This window comes from Somniosus microcephalus, chromosome 20 (genome assembly GCF_052327205.1).
Source record: "Somniosus microcephalus isolate GS21.2 chromosome 20, FLI_Smic_1.0, whole genome shotgun sequence".
Taxonomy (NCBI): Eukaryota; Metazoa; Chordata; class Chondrichthyes; order Squaliformes; family Somniosidae; genus Somniosus; species Somniosus microcephalus.
In genome coordinates, this window is record NC_141006.1 from 51,933,537 (window position 1) to 51,948,927 (window position 15,391).

Here is a 15,391-nt window from a genome sequence, read left to right on the forward strand (position 1 = left end):
TTGTCAACTCATAGAGATCCATCATTTCAGAAGTTGGAAGTTGATTTGGAGTGGACCGGTACCCAAAAGCAAAGTACAATACCCACTGCTTATGTTTTTTTCCCTGGGTCATGCAACCACTTAGTCTAAAACTTCCATCCCCCATTGAAGTGAGCAAAGCTGTTCCCTGAAACAGGCAGCCCCTCCCTGTAACTGACAGGTAAGGAGACCCAAAATGTCAGATCGCCATGAGGCACCAACATCAACACAGCATATTTTAACCCTCAGACATAGAGATAGAATCTGCAGAGGGAAGAGTTCCTCAGTTCTCTGTTTGTAGTAAAATCACAAATACCTGTACAAAGATCGCATTTATGATTTTCTTTGAAATAGTGAACATACAAGTTCTTGTTTGCAGATTACTAAGCAACAGAACATACAGCCAGTAACAAAAGGGCTGTTGAATAAGTGGATCCACGTGCGTGGGTCTGTGATTTGAGACTTGTTGCTCTGCGTGGCCGACCACTGGAGCCGAGTGGTCATAAGAAACATCATGATTTGTAATGCAACACAGTGTAGCATAATGAAAATGATCCTGTAGTTAGTCACCTGGATTACATCAACTGCCTCAAGCAAACAACTTTTCTGTGAACTTTACTAAGTAAATTGAAATACCATTTGCTGCTGTTCAGTCTCCTGTTAACCTGGACACATCAAACATGCAGGTTATATCAATATAAAGGAAGCAAGTGTTGGGTTAAGCAGCCAATGCCAAGTGCCGTTTAAAACTGTAACTGGGGACATGGCATAAATCTTCAGCATGCAGCAGTTTCCTCAGACTCAGAAGTGACACAAGCAGGTTTTGGTGTGTTGAAATCTTTTCTTACGGAAATTTTAGGGTGGAAAGTATTGTCGTTGATGGTATCAAATGAATGCTTAATGCACATGTATCGAAATCCTCTCTCCACTATTTTAATGGAGGTTATTTTAAATGTGTTAATAGTCCATTAAAATAGAGCCATGAGGAATTTGATGCAAAGGCATTAAATGTTTGCCAGAAGTGTTTTATTGGAACTGAAATCTGCCAAATTCTGCTCTCTGAATTGTAATGCTGAATTATGTATGCTAAATCTGTGGCAGCTTACAAAAATTATTTTCATTCCATTAGGCAGATTAGGAAAATTAGGCGGATTCTATGAAGAGCCGGTAATCCACTCCACCAGATAACTGCCCAGGCAGTGAAAATGAAAATCTGCCCCAGCCAGCTTTTTTGAGGCTGGGGCTGTGGTTGGCTCGTAAGGGAAATGGAAAAATTCATACTGATGCAATATGGGTTTCTGTTAGTGATTCAGGTTAAAACACACTGTTGAAGCAAAATAGGAGTCTTAATTCACATTTCTCCAGGGACTTCCCCATTCTTATGTTGGATGCCAAAAATGTTCTAATCTCCAGAACTGGCAACCCTCACCTGGAAGCACAAAAGCAGAGCAAAAACAAACATACATTAGGAATAACAACATTGTAGATAGCGCCAATAGAAAATAGGGTTTTAAACACATGGTAATAGGTAAACAACCAAATCATTGTTTTCTTTTAAAATAAAATTAGAGAAAATAACATGTCCCTTGAATTCACATGCATATCCATTTGAATTACATTTTACAAGTGTAAACAAATCTTTTGATCTTTTACATTCAATGATTGATCCTAGTACCAATCATATAGTACTTTGGATAGCGCAGATGTAAGCTCCCCTTTAACATGCGAATATGGAGCTGAAATTTCACCTCACCTGCATTTCAGTTTAAGAGATTAGTGTTTAGCCTTCTCTGCCAAGATCCAGCTGCCTTAGACAGGTAGTTTAATGCATGAAATACAAGAATGAGTGAGGACCAAGAAACACAAATTGGTGCAAATATTTATTTTTTATAACATTTACAGCGATGAAGCAATTCAGAGGAACATGTTTCTCCTTTAAATAATTAGTTTTTCGCCACAGTTCAAAAAGCCGGTACAGGCATGATCGGCTGAATAAGCTCTTCTAGTGTTGTAACATTCTATTATGCTATTTTATGTTTTTTTTACATATTTATAATTATTCATATAGTCAAATTTTCAAACCTCTTGCCTAGAATTTTCAGTAGTCTTGCCCAGATTTTAAGAATGTGCATCATTTATTTATCAATAGCTTAAATTCTGTAAACTTCACCATTCAAAGCAAAGACTTCTAAATGACCGCAACAAGACGACATTCAGATCTCCTTAAAAACCTGTTCGATCTCCAGCTTTTTCCAGTTCTGACGAAGGGTCATCGACCTGAAACGTTAACACTGTTTCTCTCTCCACAGATGTTGCCTGACCTGCTGAGTATTCCCAGCATTTTCTGTTTTGGTTCCAGATCTCCTTGCTGGGCCAGGTTTGTGATCAATTAATACTTAGAATCGTATATCAGCGGTATACACTTAAGGCACCATCACGTTTTAGTTGTATGTTGAGATATGGTAAGAACAATACACTTTATCAGAGGATTTCACAGTATCAGGAGTCCACTGATGTTACTGTGTTTGGTGTTTGATGTAGGAGATGAGATTCAAACTGAAAACAGACAGAAAAAGGCAGAGCTGGATCAGCATTTGCAGAGCAAAGAAATTATGTTACTTAAGGCAGTTGAAGAGAAAAACAAATCTTTAAAATAATTGGAAGAGTGCCAATGACAGCACATGCCTGCATTGGTTCTCAGCTATACAGAAAACATGGCCCAACCTGAACACATAGTGGGGATGGGATAGCTCCTGGGCATCCCTGTCCAGCTGTGCTGCAAGTAACCAATACAGCTGAAGCATGTTAAATTACCGTAACAAGAGGAACTAAGCCATCAAATTACCTTTCTGTAAATTCTAAATTAAGATTATAGCTCAGTACTACATCAGTGTGAAAACCAGTGTACAATTTTTCTTGTTTGAAAACAGAAGTTTTAATAAGTGTTGAATTTTTTTATACCTGGACTGTTGTTAACTGTTTGCCAACAACCCAGCTTCTCCAGTCTATCCACGTAACTGTAATCCCTCAACCCTGGAACCATTCTAGTAAATCTCAACTGTACCCTCTCCAAAACCTTCCTAAAGTGTGGTGCTCAGAACTAGACACAATACTCCAGCTGGAACTAGTGTTTTTTTATATAGATTCAGTATAACTTCCTGGCTTTTGTACTCTTTGCCTCTATTTATAAAGCCCAGGATCCCATATGCTTTGTTAATCTGCCCTGCCACCTTCAAAGATTTGTGCACAAGCACCCCCAGGTCTTTCTGTTCTTGCACCCCCTTTAAAATTGTACCATTTAGCTTTTTTGTCTCTCCTCATGCTTCCTACCAAAATGTATCACCTTACACTTTTCTGTATTGAAATTCATCTGCCACGTGTCCGCCCATTCCACCAGTCTGTCTATAGAATCATAGAATGGTTACAGCACAGAAGGCGGCCATTTGGCCCGTTAAGCCCGTGCCGGCTCTCTGCAAGAGCACTTCAGCTAGTCCCACTCCACCACCCTTTCCCCGTAGCCCTGCAAATTCTTTTCCTTCAGGTACTTATCCAATTCCCTTTTGAAAGCCATGATTGAATCTGCCTGCACCACCCTTTCAGGCAGTGCATTCCAGATCCTAACCACTCGTTACGTAAAAAAAAATGTCCTCATGTTGCCTTTGGTTTTTCTGCCAATCACCTTAACTGTCCTCTTGAAGTCTATTACTATCTTCCACACTGTTAATTTCACTTTCACGTTTCGTGTCATCTGGAAATTTCAAAATTGTGCCCTGTACCCCAAGTCCAAGTCATTAATATACATCAAAAACAATAGTGGTCCTAGTACTGAACCTTATACCTCCCTCCAGTCTGAAAAATAGCCATACACCACAACTCTGTTTTCTATCCCTTAGCCAATTTTGTATCCATGCTGCTACTGCCCCTTTTATCCCATGGGCTTCAATTTTGTCAACAAACTTATTATGTGGTACTTTATCAAAAGCCTTTTGAAAGTCCATATACACATCAACTGCACTGCCCTCATCCACCCTCTCTGTTACCTCATCAAAAAACTCAATCAAGTTAGTCAAACACGATTTGCCTTCAACAAATCCATATTATCTTATATTAATCGTGCTTGTCCAAGTTGCTGTTAATTTTCTCCCGGATTATTGTTTCTAAAAGCTTCCCCACCACCGATGTTAGACTGACTGGCCTGTATTGCCAGGTTTATCCTTCTCCCCTTTTTTGACCAAGGGTATAACATTTCCAATCCTCCAGTCCTCTGGCACCACCCCTGTATCTAAGGAGTATTGGAAGATTGTGGCCAGCACCTCCGCAATTTCTACCCGTACTTCCCTCAGCAACCTAGGATGCATCCCATCCGGACCGGGTGACTTATCCACTTTAAGTACTGCCAGCCTTTCTAGTACCTCCATTTTATTTATTTTGATCTCATCCAGTATCCCCACAACCTCCTCATTTACAGTAGCTTTGGCAAAGTCCTCTTGGTAAACACCAAGAAATGGTGGGCCTTATGCATTAAAACTAATGGACAGAGGTAGCTTGAAGACTGAAGTTTTGGGCAAACATTTGTTCTTGGGAAAGCAGCACAAATATATACTCATATATATTGAAGTAAACAGAGTATTTTCCAAGTAGAGACCAAAAATTGTATTTATAACAAGTTTATACGACTAGAAAAGTTTTGAAATTCCATTGATAATCTATAAAGGTTCTATAAGGGGCGTGTGATCCACCCTGTCAAATGCTCACCCAGGCAGTGAGATGAAAATCTACCCCCATCAAATCTAGATTCATCCCAAATTCCAGTTTCCTTTTGTTACTATAAACTCTTTGGACTTCCTACATCCAAAGTGGCAATATGTTAATGAGACCCACTTTTGGGGTAGATTTAATTTGAAAGACCTGCCAAGGCTTGCCCACGTGAACTAGCAGCTTGACTTACCATCTGAATCTGTGCCCATCCTGCCCTCCCTTTGCCAGTTCTCCTTTTTACCCAAATATTTCTCCCTCATTTACTGCCACTGACCCCTCCAGTATTGGGACCCCAAATTCAAAAGAGTTGAAAAAAGACCAACAAGATGGTTTAATGGCACGGTTCACCCACTACAGCACCGTGGAGTGGAAAGGTCACAGCTCTATCCCCCACTCCACTCAGTTTACAATCTAAGGCCACATTCATATGTGCCCAAAAAATACAGATTCAATGACAAGGGTCTGGGAGAGAGACCTTGAAAGTAAATAACTGGTGAAGACTGGGAATCCCTCTGTGAAATACAGCATACATTCTCCGCGTGCAATAAATTAGAGGGCAGATTAACATACTTATTCCCACTTTTCAGGTACGAATGGGCGTGCCCACGCTCCAGCCATTTGTACCAGGTGATGAGTGGCCTAACCAGTGGTTCTTAAAGTGGCCACTGGAGGCTGCTCACAAAACGGCCCAAAAATTTCTGGTGGGGCCAGGCTCGGACTTCCCCCTCCCCGGACACGATCCGTCAGCTGGATCAGCGTGGGAGCCAGTCAATTTCCTTCCCACCCACAATTGGTGAGCTTATCAGTGGCAGTCAAATGAGGCCTGAACGGGCGGAAGTCAAAGATCGCTCCCACCGTCTCTTGGAAACCCACGTACTGAAGATGTCGAACTGTAACAGAGTGAAACTCCTGTACTTCCGCCTAATGGCTGCTCATCAGTGCATCCAATGGAGGTATATGGTAGCATAGTGGTTATGTTACTGAACTAATAATCCCAGAGGCCTGGATTAATGATCCAGCGACGTGAGTTCAAATCCCATCACGGCAGCTGGGGAATTTAAATTCAATTAATTAAATTAATCTGGAATTCAAAACTATTTCAGTAATGGTGACCATGAAACTACCGGATTGTCGTAAAAACCCATCTGGTTCACTAATGTCCTTTAAGGAAGGAAATCTGTTCTCCTTACCCGGTCTGGCCTATATGTGACTCCAGACCGACAGCAACGTTGTTGACTCTTAACTGCCCTCTGCGGTTCAAGAAGGCGGCTCACCACCACCTTCTCAAGGGCAATTAGGGATGGGCAATAAATGCTGGCCTTGCCAGTGACGCCCACATCCCGTGAACGAATAAAAAAAAATCAGATGGTGGCACACAGAATCTCCCACCACAATCTCAACGATTTGGATCAAGGCATCTTGCAAAATGGCCAAGTCTAGAGAAATTATACACTCATTCAAATTGAATTAAGAGAATGTTTTTCAGGATCTGCTTTCTATTCCTGCCCTAATCCGAATGACTCCTCTGTAAGCATCAACAAAGGCACATAGCAACCAACTCATTTGAACAACACCAGCGAGGCTTCAACTGTTAGTCAACGCTGGACACCCTGCCCCCCAGACAGAAACAGACAACACAAGCTATGTAGGTCAACTAGAAACCACCCATAATTATATACCGCCTGCAAAAGATATCAATGCAAAACAATATGTAAACACAATGTACTTTAACTGGAAACATTCTTCAACTGGAAACCATTTGCAACACCAGAAAAAAAAAGTTTTTTAATTAAAAACAAATTAGGGGTATAAATTGCAAAATAAAGTTAAACTAAAATTCTGCATCTAATTCTGTGTTTTTAAAAAAATTTGACAACACTTGTGCTGGAGGGGCAACTGTAGTGGTCAAAGGATAAGCAACTGGGTGGCAGGGGCACCCAGTGATGGGACATCAGGAGCAGAGCAACTTTGTGCTCAATTTCTCAGCTTTGAACATTGAGCACAGATTATAGCTGCGGGGTTCTGAATAAATGTGAAATAAGTTTAACTATTTCCCCTCCAATTTTCTCCTCTTCTCTCCCGAAGATACCAATTCATGCTGGGATATGGTTCCGTGGCCAGCAAACATCATCAGCCATGAACCTGTCCAAGTGCATGTTCATCAAGTGTAAGCCAAGAGAGTAAATATCAGCAGACTATTCACATATATGGGGCCTCACAACCATGCTCACTCCCGTTCTCACTGACATTGACACATGTGCACTTTTCAACAGGGTTCAATCGATGGTGAAATCTCCCTAGTCTTTTCCCCTCCCTACCTCAAGGCACTAAGGCTAACAGCTTAGGGCAGGGATCGAACCTGGGGCATTCCTGGTCTGTATGAGTAGGTTCAACACTGGACAACATATTTACCAAATGGGCCATTAAGGGAGGCAAGCCCTAATTAGACTCTAGTAATGATGAATGTTGTGTAAATTGACACACTCAGAGCAGGTTTGATTCCTGAGCTATTAGCAGATCTTAGTTGGTGGTGGTGGTAGGTGCTGTATAATTACTAGGGGGTGACCCGAAAGCCAAGCCGTGATAGAACAATGTGATAATGCATGAAAATTCTTGTGCACTACACCTTGTATATTGTGCACTATAAATGGAACAATGAAACATGTTGGAACCAGAAAACAATTGTAATAAAAAATAATGATCCTTATGAAAAGTCAAACTTAATTAGGAGCAAAATGATAAATACTAAGTTTGGATTTCATATAAATCGCAACAACCCTCAGATGAGAGTAATTCTCTTTTAAAAAAACACCTGCCTCCATCTAGTCTGCACCACTTTTATTATTTTCTGTTAAAGTTTAGTTATTAAAAGGGATATTGTCAGTCCATTGTCAAAAAAGGGCAGCATAATTACAGAATAGCCTATGGCTAAGCACTACATGACCTATAGTAGCTCTGAATTCACCAGAGTTGAACAGACCTAGGTTAGAGTAGTGCTCACTCTGGGGTGATTCATTTGTCTCTGGGTACCTTTCAGTATAAACTAGAAGCTGGACATGTGTACAGAATTCATGCAGTTGCTGCTTTCCCCTACTCCACTCTCACAGTTCCTTCCTACTTCCTATGTAGTAAAACTTACAGTATGAAATGCATGAAAATTGGATCAATTAGAAAAATTGTATAGTTATGTCTGCATCCCTAATATGCATCTATGCAAATTTAAAAGAGCAGTAAGGAGACAGACAACTGATGGGAGAAGAGCCCAGCTAAGCAGATGGGGAGGTATCCTAATTGCTTTGTGGGTACATGTAATGTTCAGTGCAGTGCTGAGTCATACAGGCCACGTGATCCCAGGTTTGATCCCTGATCCGTACTGAAGTAGCTGATTTCAGTTTGCTTCAGTGAGCCTGAGCATGAATTATTCCTGATCCCTATCATGTGACCCTTGCACATGTAATGTGAACTTTGAGTGTGCTTAGGATCAGGTTCTGCTGTGAGGAAGTCGACTAGCCAGCCAATGCACGCTGCTTAAACTCGCATATAAAGAAAGCCCACCTCAGTAAGGTACCAGAGAGTTGCTGGGACTTATGAAATCATACGCCACATCCTTAAAGGAAAAAACCTGAAAAAAAAGACAAAGCATTATGCGAGCTATTTATGTTATCAGTGAATTTGCCCAGCTACAGAAACTGGAAGCAACATGCTTGATTGCTGAACCCTACTTGCAGCTTACAAGCCCATAGCTTTTTTTTTCAATAACACAGTCCTTGAAGATATTTCAAATCTACAGGGATCACAAGGTGTGTCCCCATTGTGGATTTTTAGCAGCAACCAAGTCAAAAATCAAAGTGAAAAACCCAAAGGCACCCGAGTTCTGGGTTAAAAACAAATTGGCACAATTGAAATCATTTAGGATTGTCCTGTCTTGTCCTGTCTTGTCTTTAAAAAAAATGTGGATTGTCCTGTTTCTTTAAAATAATAGCAGCATGCATGCTTAGAGGAGCACAATGTGCTTTTGTAAAGGTCTTCCGCATCTTTCCCTTCCCCATGCATAATGGCAGGTGCAGAGCAAGATATTGAGAGGCCCAACTGCTAGTTTAGTGGCAAGTGTGCAGACATTTTTTTCTGGGGGAGGGAAGCAACCACTCCCTGATGACTTACTGGCGAAGAACTGCAATGCGCTCAGGTAATCCACGTTAAAATTGTGATCCTGGTGAGGTAGCAGATGTGCTAATCTATATTTAGATTTTGTTAAGTTTGTAATTTTAAAAATATGCCGTAATTCTCCTGATCCATTGGTGAGAAAATACACCTCCCAGTGTGGTGCTGAGCCACTCGGATTAGTAGGTTCTAGGATCACTCTCCCGTCTGTACCGAGTTGGATGGCCTCAGCCCAACAGCAATTGGGTTACTTCAATTGGCTTCAGTGCTCCTGGGTTGGGGACTGAAAGCATAAGCCATAACTTCCACTACCAATAGCTAGTCAATGAGTTTTGCTAGAAAGTATGCACATGCAGAGAGATTTGGGCCCTGTTGCATGTTAATACATCAAAGCTCTGAAACTGCTACTCCATTTGGCAACACTAATAAATATTAATGAGATCCATATAATGTGTTTCTACATCAGTGTTCTGGAAGTTAGAAGATCATCAGGGTAGGAAGTTGCCTCTTAAAAATACACAAGATATATATTTCTCCCAGGCGGCAGAAGCGGGAAGAGATGAAAAAATAGCAGTGCCTGACCCCTTCTTAGCATCAAACCACAAACATAATGCACCACTGTAAACGAACAGACAGAATAGGAAAAAAGATGTGGGCAGTGCAAAAATACACATATGCTGTCAATTTTACAACAAATATATATTTTGCAGCAGAACATGTGGTTGCCTCTTTTGTGTCAAACTTTTCCCCCCTCCTCAGCAATTGTTAACTCTCTATAAAGCCAAAGTCCATTCAAGACTGGAACTGGCTTGAATACACATCTCTTATCAGATTGTTGGAATCATAACATCGTATTTGTGGATCTATTGCCAATAATACCAGATAAGGGCATGTAGCTCCTTTAAGTCTGGATGTTTTGTTCCTAACCAAAGCTTTCAATCAATTAAGATGTAATCAGTTTGTAACTTTTAAATGCATTGTTTCATACTTGATATAAAGTTCTGAATGTCAACAATTCTAGCATATAACTAAATCTTTGCTAGCCAGAATTGTTTTTATGTCAGAAATGTAAAGTTCATTTTCATATTTTGACACATACAATGTCATAGAAACATTTTTATAACTTCCAGTCTCCCTCTCAACCTTCTGTCCCTAACTTATCAATAATGCCATAGTTAGTGGGCTGCTTAACTTTTCTTCCTTATATCTCCTATGCTGCAAATATACTATCTTACATTGCTCTGTCTCTATCCTACCCACCCTTACTCTGTAATCTCCTCCAGCCCTAAAACCCTCCAAGATATCTGCGCTCCTCCAATTCTAACCTTTTACGCATCCCCAATTTTAATCGCTCCACCATTGGTGATCATGCTGCCGAGGCCCTAAGCTCTGGAATTCCCTCCCTACCTCCCTTTCCTCCTTTAAGACACTCTTTGACCAAGCTTTTGGTCATCTGCCCTGATCTCTCCCTATGTGGCTCGGTGTCAAATTTTGTTTTATAACACTCCTGTGAAGCGCCTTGGGACGTTTTACTATGTTAAAGGCGCTCTATAAATACAAGTTGTTGTTGTCTCCTCCTTGCAGTGTTGAAATGATCTTATGGAATGGCGGAGCAGGCTCGATTGGGCCGAATGGCCTACTCCTGCTCCTATTTCTTATGTTCTAAATCATGACTCATCGCACTCTCAGTTATTCCAACTCAATTTTCCCAGGATCTTAAGACTGTGGACCTCCTTACTTCCCTATCTTTTCTTCCAGCATTAACCTTCAGGCATTCAGTAGAAACATTCTGTAAAAATCCTGTACAAATCCAAAACATTCAGTCTCTATAATGCCACGCATTACAAGCACCAAAATATAACTGTCAGTACAGTGACCAAAACAACCATCTGTGATGTCACTCATGAATACCATTTTCCCTTCCTTTAACAACGAATGTTAGTTAGCCATTGTGTAAGCAGAATGTCTCATAGATACCTGTGTAAAGTGGCATTTGAAGTGTGGACCCCACTAGCTTGACAGGGTAGATGCTGGAAGGATGTTTCCCCTGGAGTCTAGAACTAAGGGTCACAGTCTCAGAATAAGGGGTCAGCCATTTAGGACTGAGATGAGGAGAAATTTCTTCACTCAAAGGTTCGTGAATCTTTGTGATACTCTACCCCAGAGGGCTGTGGATGCTCAGTCATTGAGTATATTCAAGGCAGAGATCGATAGATTTTTGGATACTACGGGAATCAAGGGATATGGAGATCTGGCGGGAAGGTGGAGTTGAGGTAGATCAGCCATGATCTTATTGAATGGCGGAGCAGGCTTGAAGGGCCGAATAGCCTACTCCTGCTCCTAGTTCTTGTGTTCTTAGACACACGTTTTCTACTTCTTTATCTATCTTTATCTTCAATAGTAAGTGGTTTTACTTGTCCATATATCTACAAAATTACTGTGATTCCCATTGTTTAGGTGCTATTTAAGCTCTATGACATATAGCTTGAATATTTTTTACACATGAATTTATTTTACAGCGGTAAAAAATTACCTTAAGAGTCCAGAACAAACAAGGCAAGTGTGATTGTCATGATTCTTTACAAAACTGCAAATGATGAAAATCTGGAATGAAACAGAAACTGTTGGAAATACATATTTTTTTAAAAGCAAAAGGGTTTCCAAGCTTTTTGTCTTTGTGTGAATATTACGGAGCCTCCAGTACAACATACAAAGTTTTAATTATTAATTTACATATATCTCAAATCACTTATACAACCAGATGTTGGTGTTCGATTTAAGATGTATCTATCAATGGGGCAACAGTGCGAAGAACAGCCCTTTCCAAACTTCCAGGCTCACAAAATGCAAACATGGCAAAGTAGCAAATATAAACCTACATGGGGCTGAGCGGCCTTTTGAATTGCCAGGGCTTGTAGGCTGCAGGCGTCTCACGAGCCACAAGCTTAGACACCCTGAGTTAGGATCTGGGGGGGAAAAAAACACTACTTTAAATATCTATTCTGACCAAGGGTCTCTCCCTTAGTTAACCCATGTGTTTCTCCTTTTATTTCCATCCATGTCAGCTTTTGGAGGAGATGGTAAACCGAGGCGTGTCTGCTCTATCAGGTGGCTGTAAAAGATTCGATGGCACTATTTCAAAGAGGAGTAGGGAAGTTATTCCCTAGTGTCCTGACCAATATTTATCCCTCAATCAACATTGCTAAAACAGATTATCTGGTCATTATCACATTGCTGTTTGTGGGAGCTTGCAGTGTTCAATTGGCTGCCGCATTTCCTACAACAGAAACTACACTTCAAAAAGTACTTCATTGGCTGTAAAGCGCTTTGGGACAGCCTGAGGTGGTGAAAGGTGCTATATAAATGCAAGTCTTTCAGATACTGACAGAACTGATGGGTAATTTTCCAACTTTTTTTTGTTTTTATTTAATACTTAAACTATGATTTCTCTCACTCTAGACCTGCATTGAATGCTGCATGCTATTTTTTAAGTGTTTTCTTATATGTTCCGAAGCCCCAGCAATTCCCGATCAGGCCATCGGACGATGCGGCCAGTTTGGTAAGCGAAGGGAAATGATCACACCCTTTGTTGCTTACGTGGTACCACAGCAAAATCGATGGGCGGGAAAAGAAAGAGGACAACTCGTTCATTCACCAAGTCTACGATGACGAGACGTAACTAAACACACTTCCATGTACTATGGCAAAGGGAGAAGGTGGAGAGACTTACAGCGCCGCGGCCAGTTTCTTACAGCCCAGGACAATAACGCCGGACGAGCGGGGACTAAAACAGGTAAAAAGGACCGCTGCTTCCTAAAACTTTACAAAACGAACAAGTAGTAATAACTTTGACAAGATATTGACCCAGGGTGTGGGACGGCATTTACCTTTTTAAAAAAAAAACTTTTAAGGAAAATAAAACTTAATAACTTTTTATGAGGTGATTTTTTTTTGTGCAAAAGCCGGAAAGGACAGAATTGTCATTTGAAAGACATTAGGTTCAAATTCCACGTCCGACTCGAAATTGCTTTCTCCTCAAAGCGCTGCTCAATAAGCTTTTCAACTTGTGATCACATTTATCTTTTACAATGAATTCCGAACTCGTGCTTCCTTTTGTCAGATCGATACCAGGAAACAGAGACTCCATTTGCTTCTTTCAATTGAAGCGATAGTGAACCCGCGGCTACTCGCTGTAAGTTTGTTTGATAGACGCGGAGTCAAGAAGTTGCAGTTCAATTGGAAACAATTTGGAGAGAGATTGATTTTTTTTCAAAGTGTGTGTGAAGTTTGAAATAAGACTTCAGGCAATACAAGTCGAGAAAAGCCCGCTGAACTCATTCTCCCATATCGTCAAGTCTGTAATAATAAGATAGCCTCTGCCACACATTGGGTATTAATCTAATTATTTGCTCATATAAGGGAATGGGAATTAGCCGCCCCGTGACTGACTCAGCCATGTGTTCGCCGTCACGTTTGGATTCTCACTCCCTGACTTTGCCGTGTGATTGGCCTGCTGTTTAGAGGTGTGCGCGTCTCTGGCCACTCACTCCCAACAGGCCCGGCCAGCAAACTAGACTGAGCTACTTCACAAACTCCCTGCCTGTCTTGTTTCCCCTCTGTCCAGCCACCGGGTTCATTGCAAACTCTTTTTGTCTTGTGGGGAAAATGTCCCCTGCCATCAAAACAAAAGTGAGACAGAAAAAGAAAAACTTGCATTTATATAGCGCCTCTCACTACCACCAGACGTCCCAAAGTGCTTTGCCGCCAATGAAGTACTTTTTGAAGTGTAGTCATTGTTGTAATGTAGGAAACACGACAGACAGTTTGCGCACAGTAAGCTCCCACAAACAGCAATGTGATAATGACCAGATAATTTGTTTGTGATGTTGATTGAGGGATAAATATTGGCCCAGGACACCGGGTATAACTCCCCTGGTCTTCAAAATAGTGCCATGGGATCTTTTGCGTCCACCTGAGAGAGCAGAAGGGGCCTCGATTTAATGTCTCATCCGAAAGACAGAAACGTTTGTTACCTATTTGAAGAGGAACCCACCTAACCTGTGATTATTATTCTGTGACACCCTCTACATTTTTGTTAGTGCAGCAGGTAAACGTTTTGAAAGTCAGCCCCTGGGAGGTTACTACAGGTTGATTTGTGGTGTAAATTAGTGCTAAATCTGGAGGCGATGACACAGGATTAGTTTTGCGTACTCAGTTAGTTAGAGACGGCGCACGTTTGGCTAGTATCTGATCTAACCACATGGAGGAAGTGCAAGTGGAATTCACCAACTGCTTCAAATAGAACTAGCTCCAAAACTGAAATCAAACCACATCAGCAGGTCAGTGAGTTTCTGAGAAAAGAAATAGACCCTTCATCAGAACCCAGCACAATTTCATTTCCCAGAGGGAAACCCCCCAGAGATTGTTCAATTCCTTTTAAAAAGCACATGGGAAGGGGGCACAGAATGCCCCCGGTTATAAATCAGCCGCTGATCTGTTTCTGGATCTAAAATAACGATCTTACACGCCAGTATCATTTTATTGCTTTTCTCTAATCAAATAGATTCAGTCTTTGAACCCTCTAGTATATCGTCTCTCTGTAGAACTGTAATATTATCCTTGTTCAATATTGCCACCCCGTCCTTTCTTTTTTCCTTCCTTATCCCTCCTGAATGCATTGTGGCCAGGAATGTTTAGTTCCCATTCCTGCCCATCTTTAACCAAGTTTTCTGATATAACCACCAGCACGGTGGCATAGTGGTTAGTACTGTTGCCTCACAGCGCCAGGGACCCGGGTTCGAATCCGGCCTCGGGCGACTGTCTGTGTGGAGTTTGCACATTCTCCCCGTGTTTGCGTGGGTTTCCTCCGGGTGCTCCGGTTTCCTCCCACAGTCCAAAGATGTGCGGGTTAGGTTGATTGGCTATGATAAATTGACCCTTAGTGTTAGGGGGATTAAATATGTGGGGTTACGGGGATAGGGTGGGATATGTGTTGGTGTAGGGGTTACGGGGATCGGGTGGGATATGCGTCGGTGCAGGCTCGATGGGCCGAAATGGCCTCTATCTGCACTGTGGGGTTTCTGTGATTCTGTGAAAAGCATCCATTTCCTCCTGTAAAATGTAGGAAGTTTATCGGACTTCGGAGAAATTTGGGTAAATGATGCAGCCTCTTTATTCCAGGGGACCAGGGCAACTCAGGATTCAGGATTTTCATGCCGATTTTGATATTTTCTCTGGTTATATTACACCCTTAGAACCCCCCCCCCTCCCCTTTCCTAGATTTCCTCCTAACCTGGTCAGAACCAAAGCAAAGTACAATGTTGTAGTTGTGCTTATAGCCCTAGGGCAGTTATACGACACGTTCTCTGAAATGATCCATGCACACCTTTTTTAAAAAATTAAAAAAAAATTCAATATAGCTGACTTGAATTAAGAATGCTGCTTCCAGCATGTT

General features: G+C 41.4%; 1 protein-coding gene and 1 long non-coding RNA gene across 3 annotated transcripts in view; one reads left to right on the forward strand and one right to left on the reverse strand.

Moving 5' to 3' along the window:
- Positions 1-1,891: 1,891 nt before the first annotated feature.
- LOC147103234 (uncharacterized) lies at positions 1,892-12,754 on the reverse strand. 2 transcript variants are annotated; one of them, XR_015072927.1, is made up of 4 exons: positions 12,668-12,754; positions 11,471-11,541; positions 8,332-8,398; positions 1,892-2,574 (listed from the first exon to the last, which is right to left on the reverse strand). It is a non-coding gene; the product is annotated as an uncharacterized LOC147103234 (long non-coding RNA). The 2 variants fall into 2 exon arrangements; XR_015072926.1 differs by lacking the exon at positions 12,668-12,754 and adding an exon at positions 11,817-12,363.
- The window catches only part of mfsd2ab (MFSD2 lysolipid transporter A, lysophospholipid b), an 85,794-nt gene continuing 82,947 nt past the window's right edge, over positions 12,545-15,391 (forward strand). Inside the window, exon 1 of the mRNA XM_085962676.1 lies at positions 12,545-12,730. Within this exon, the coding sequence (XP_085818802.1) occupies positions 12,638-12,730 (93 nt within the window). The 5' untranslated portion in view covers positions 12,545-12,637. The remainder of the gene's footprint in view (positions 12,731-15,391) is intronic.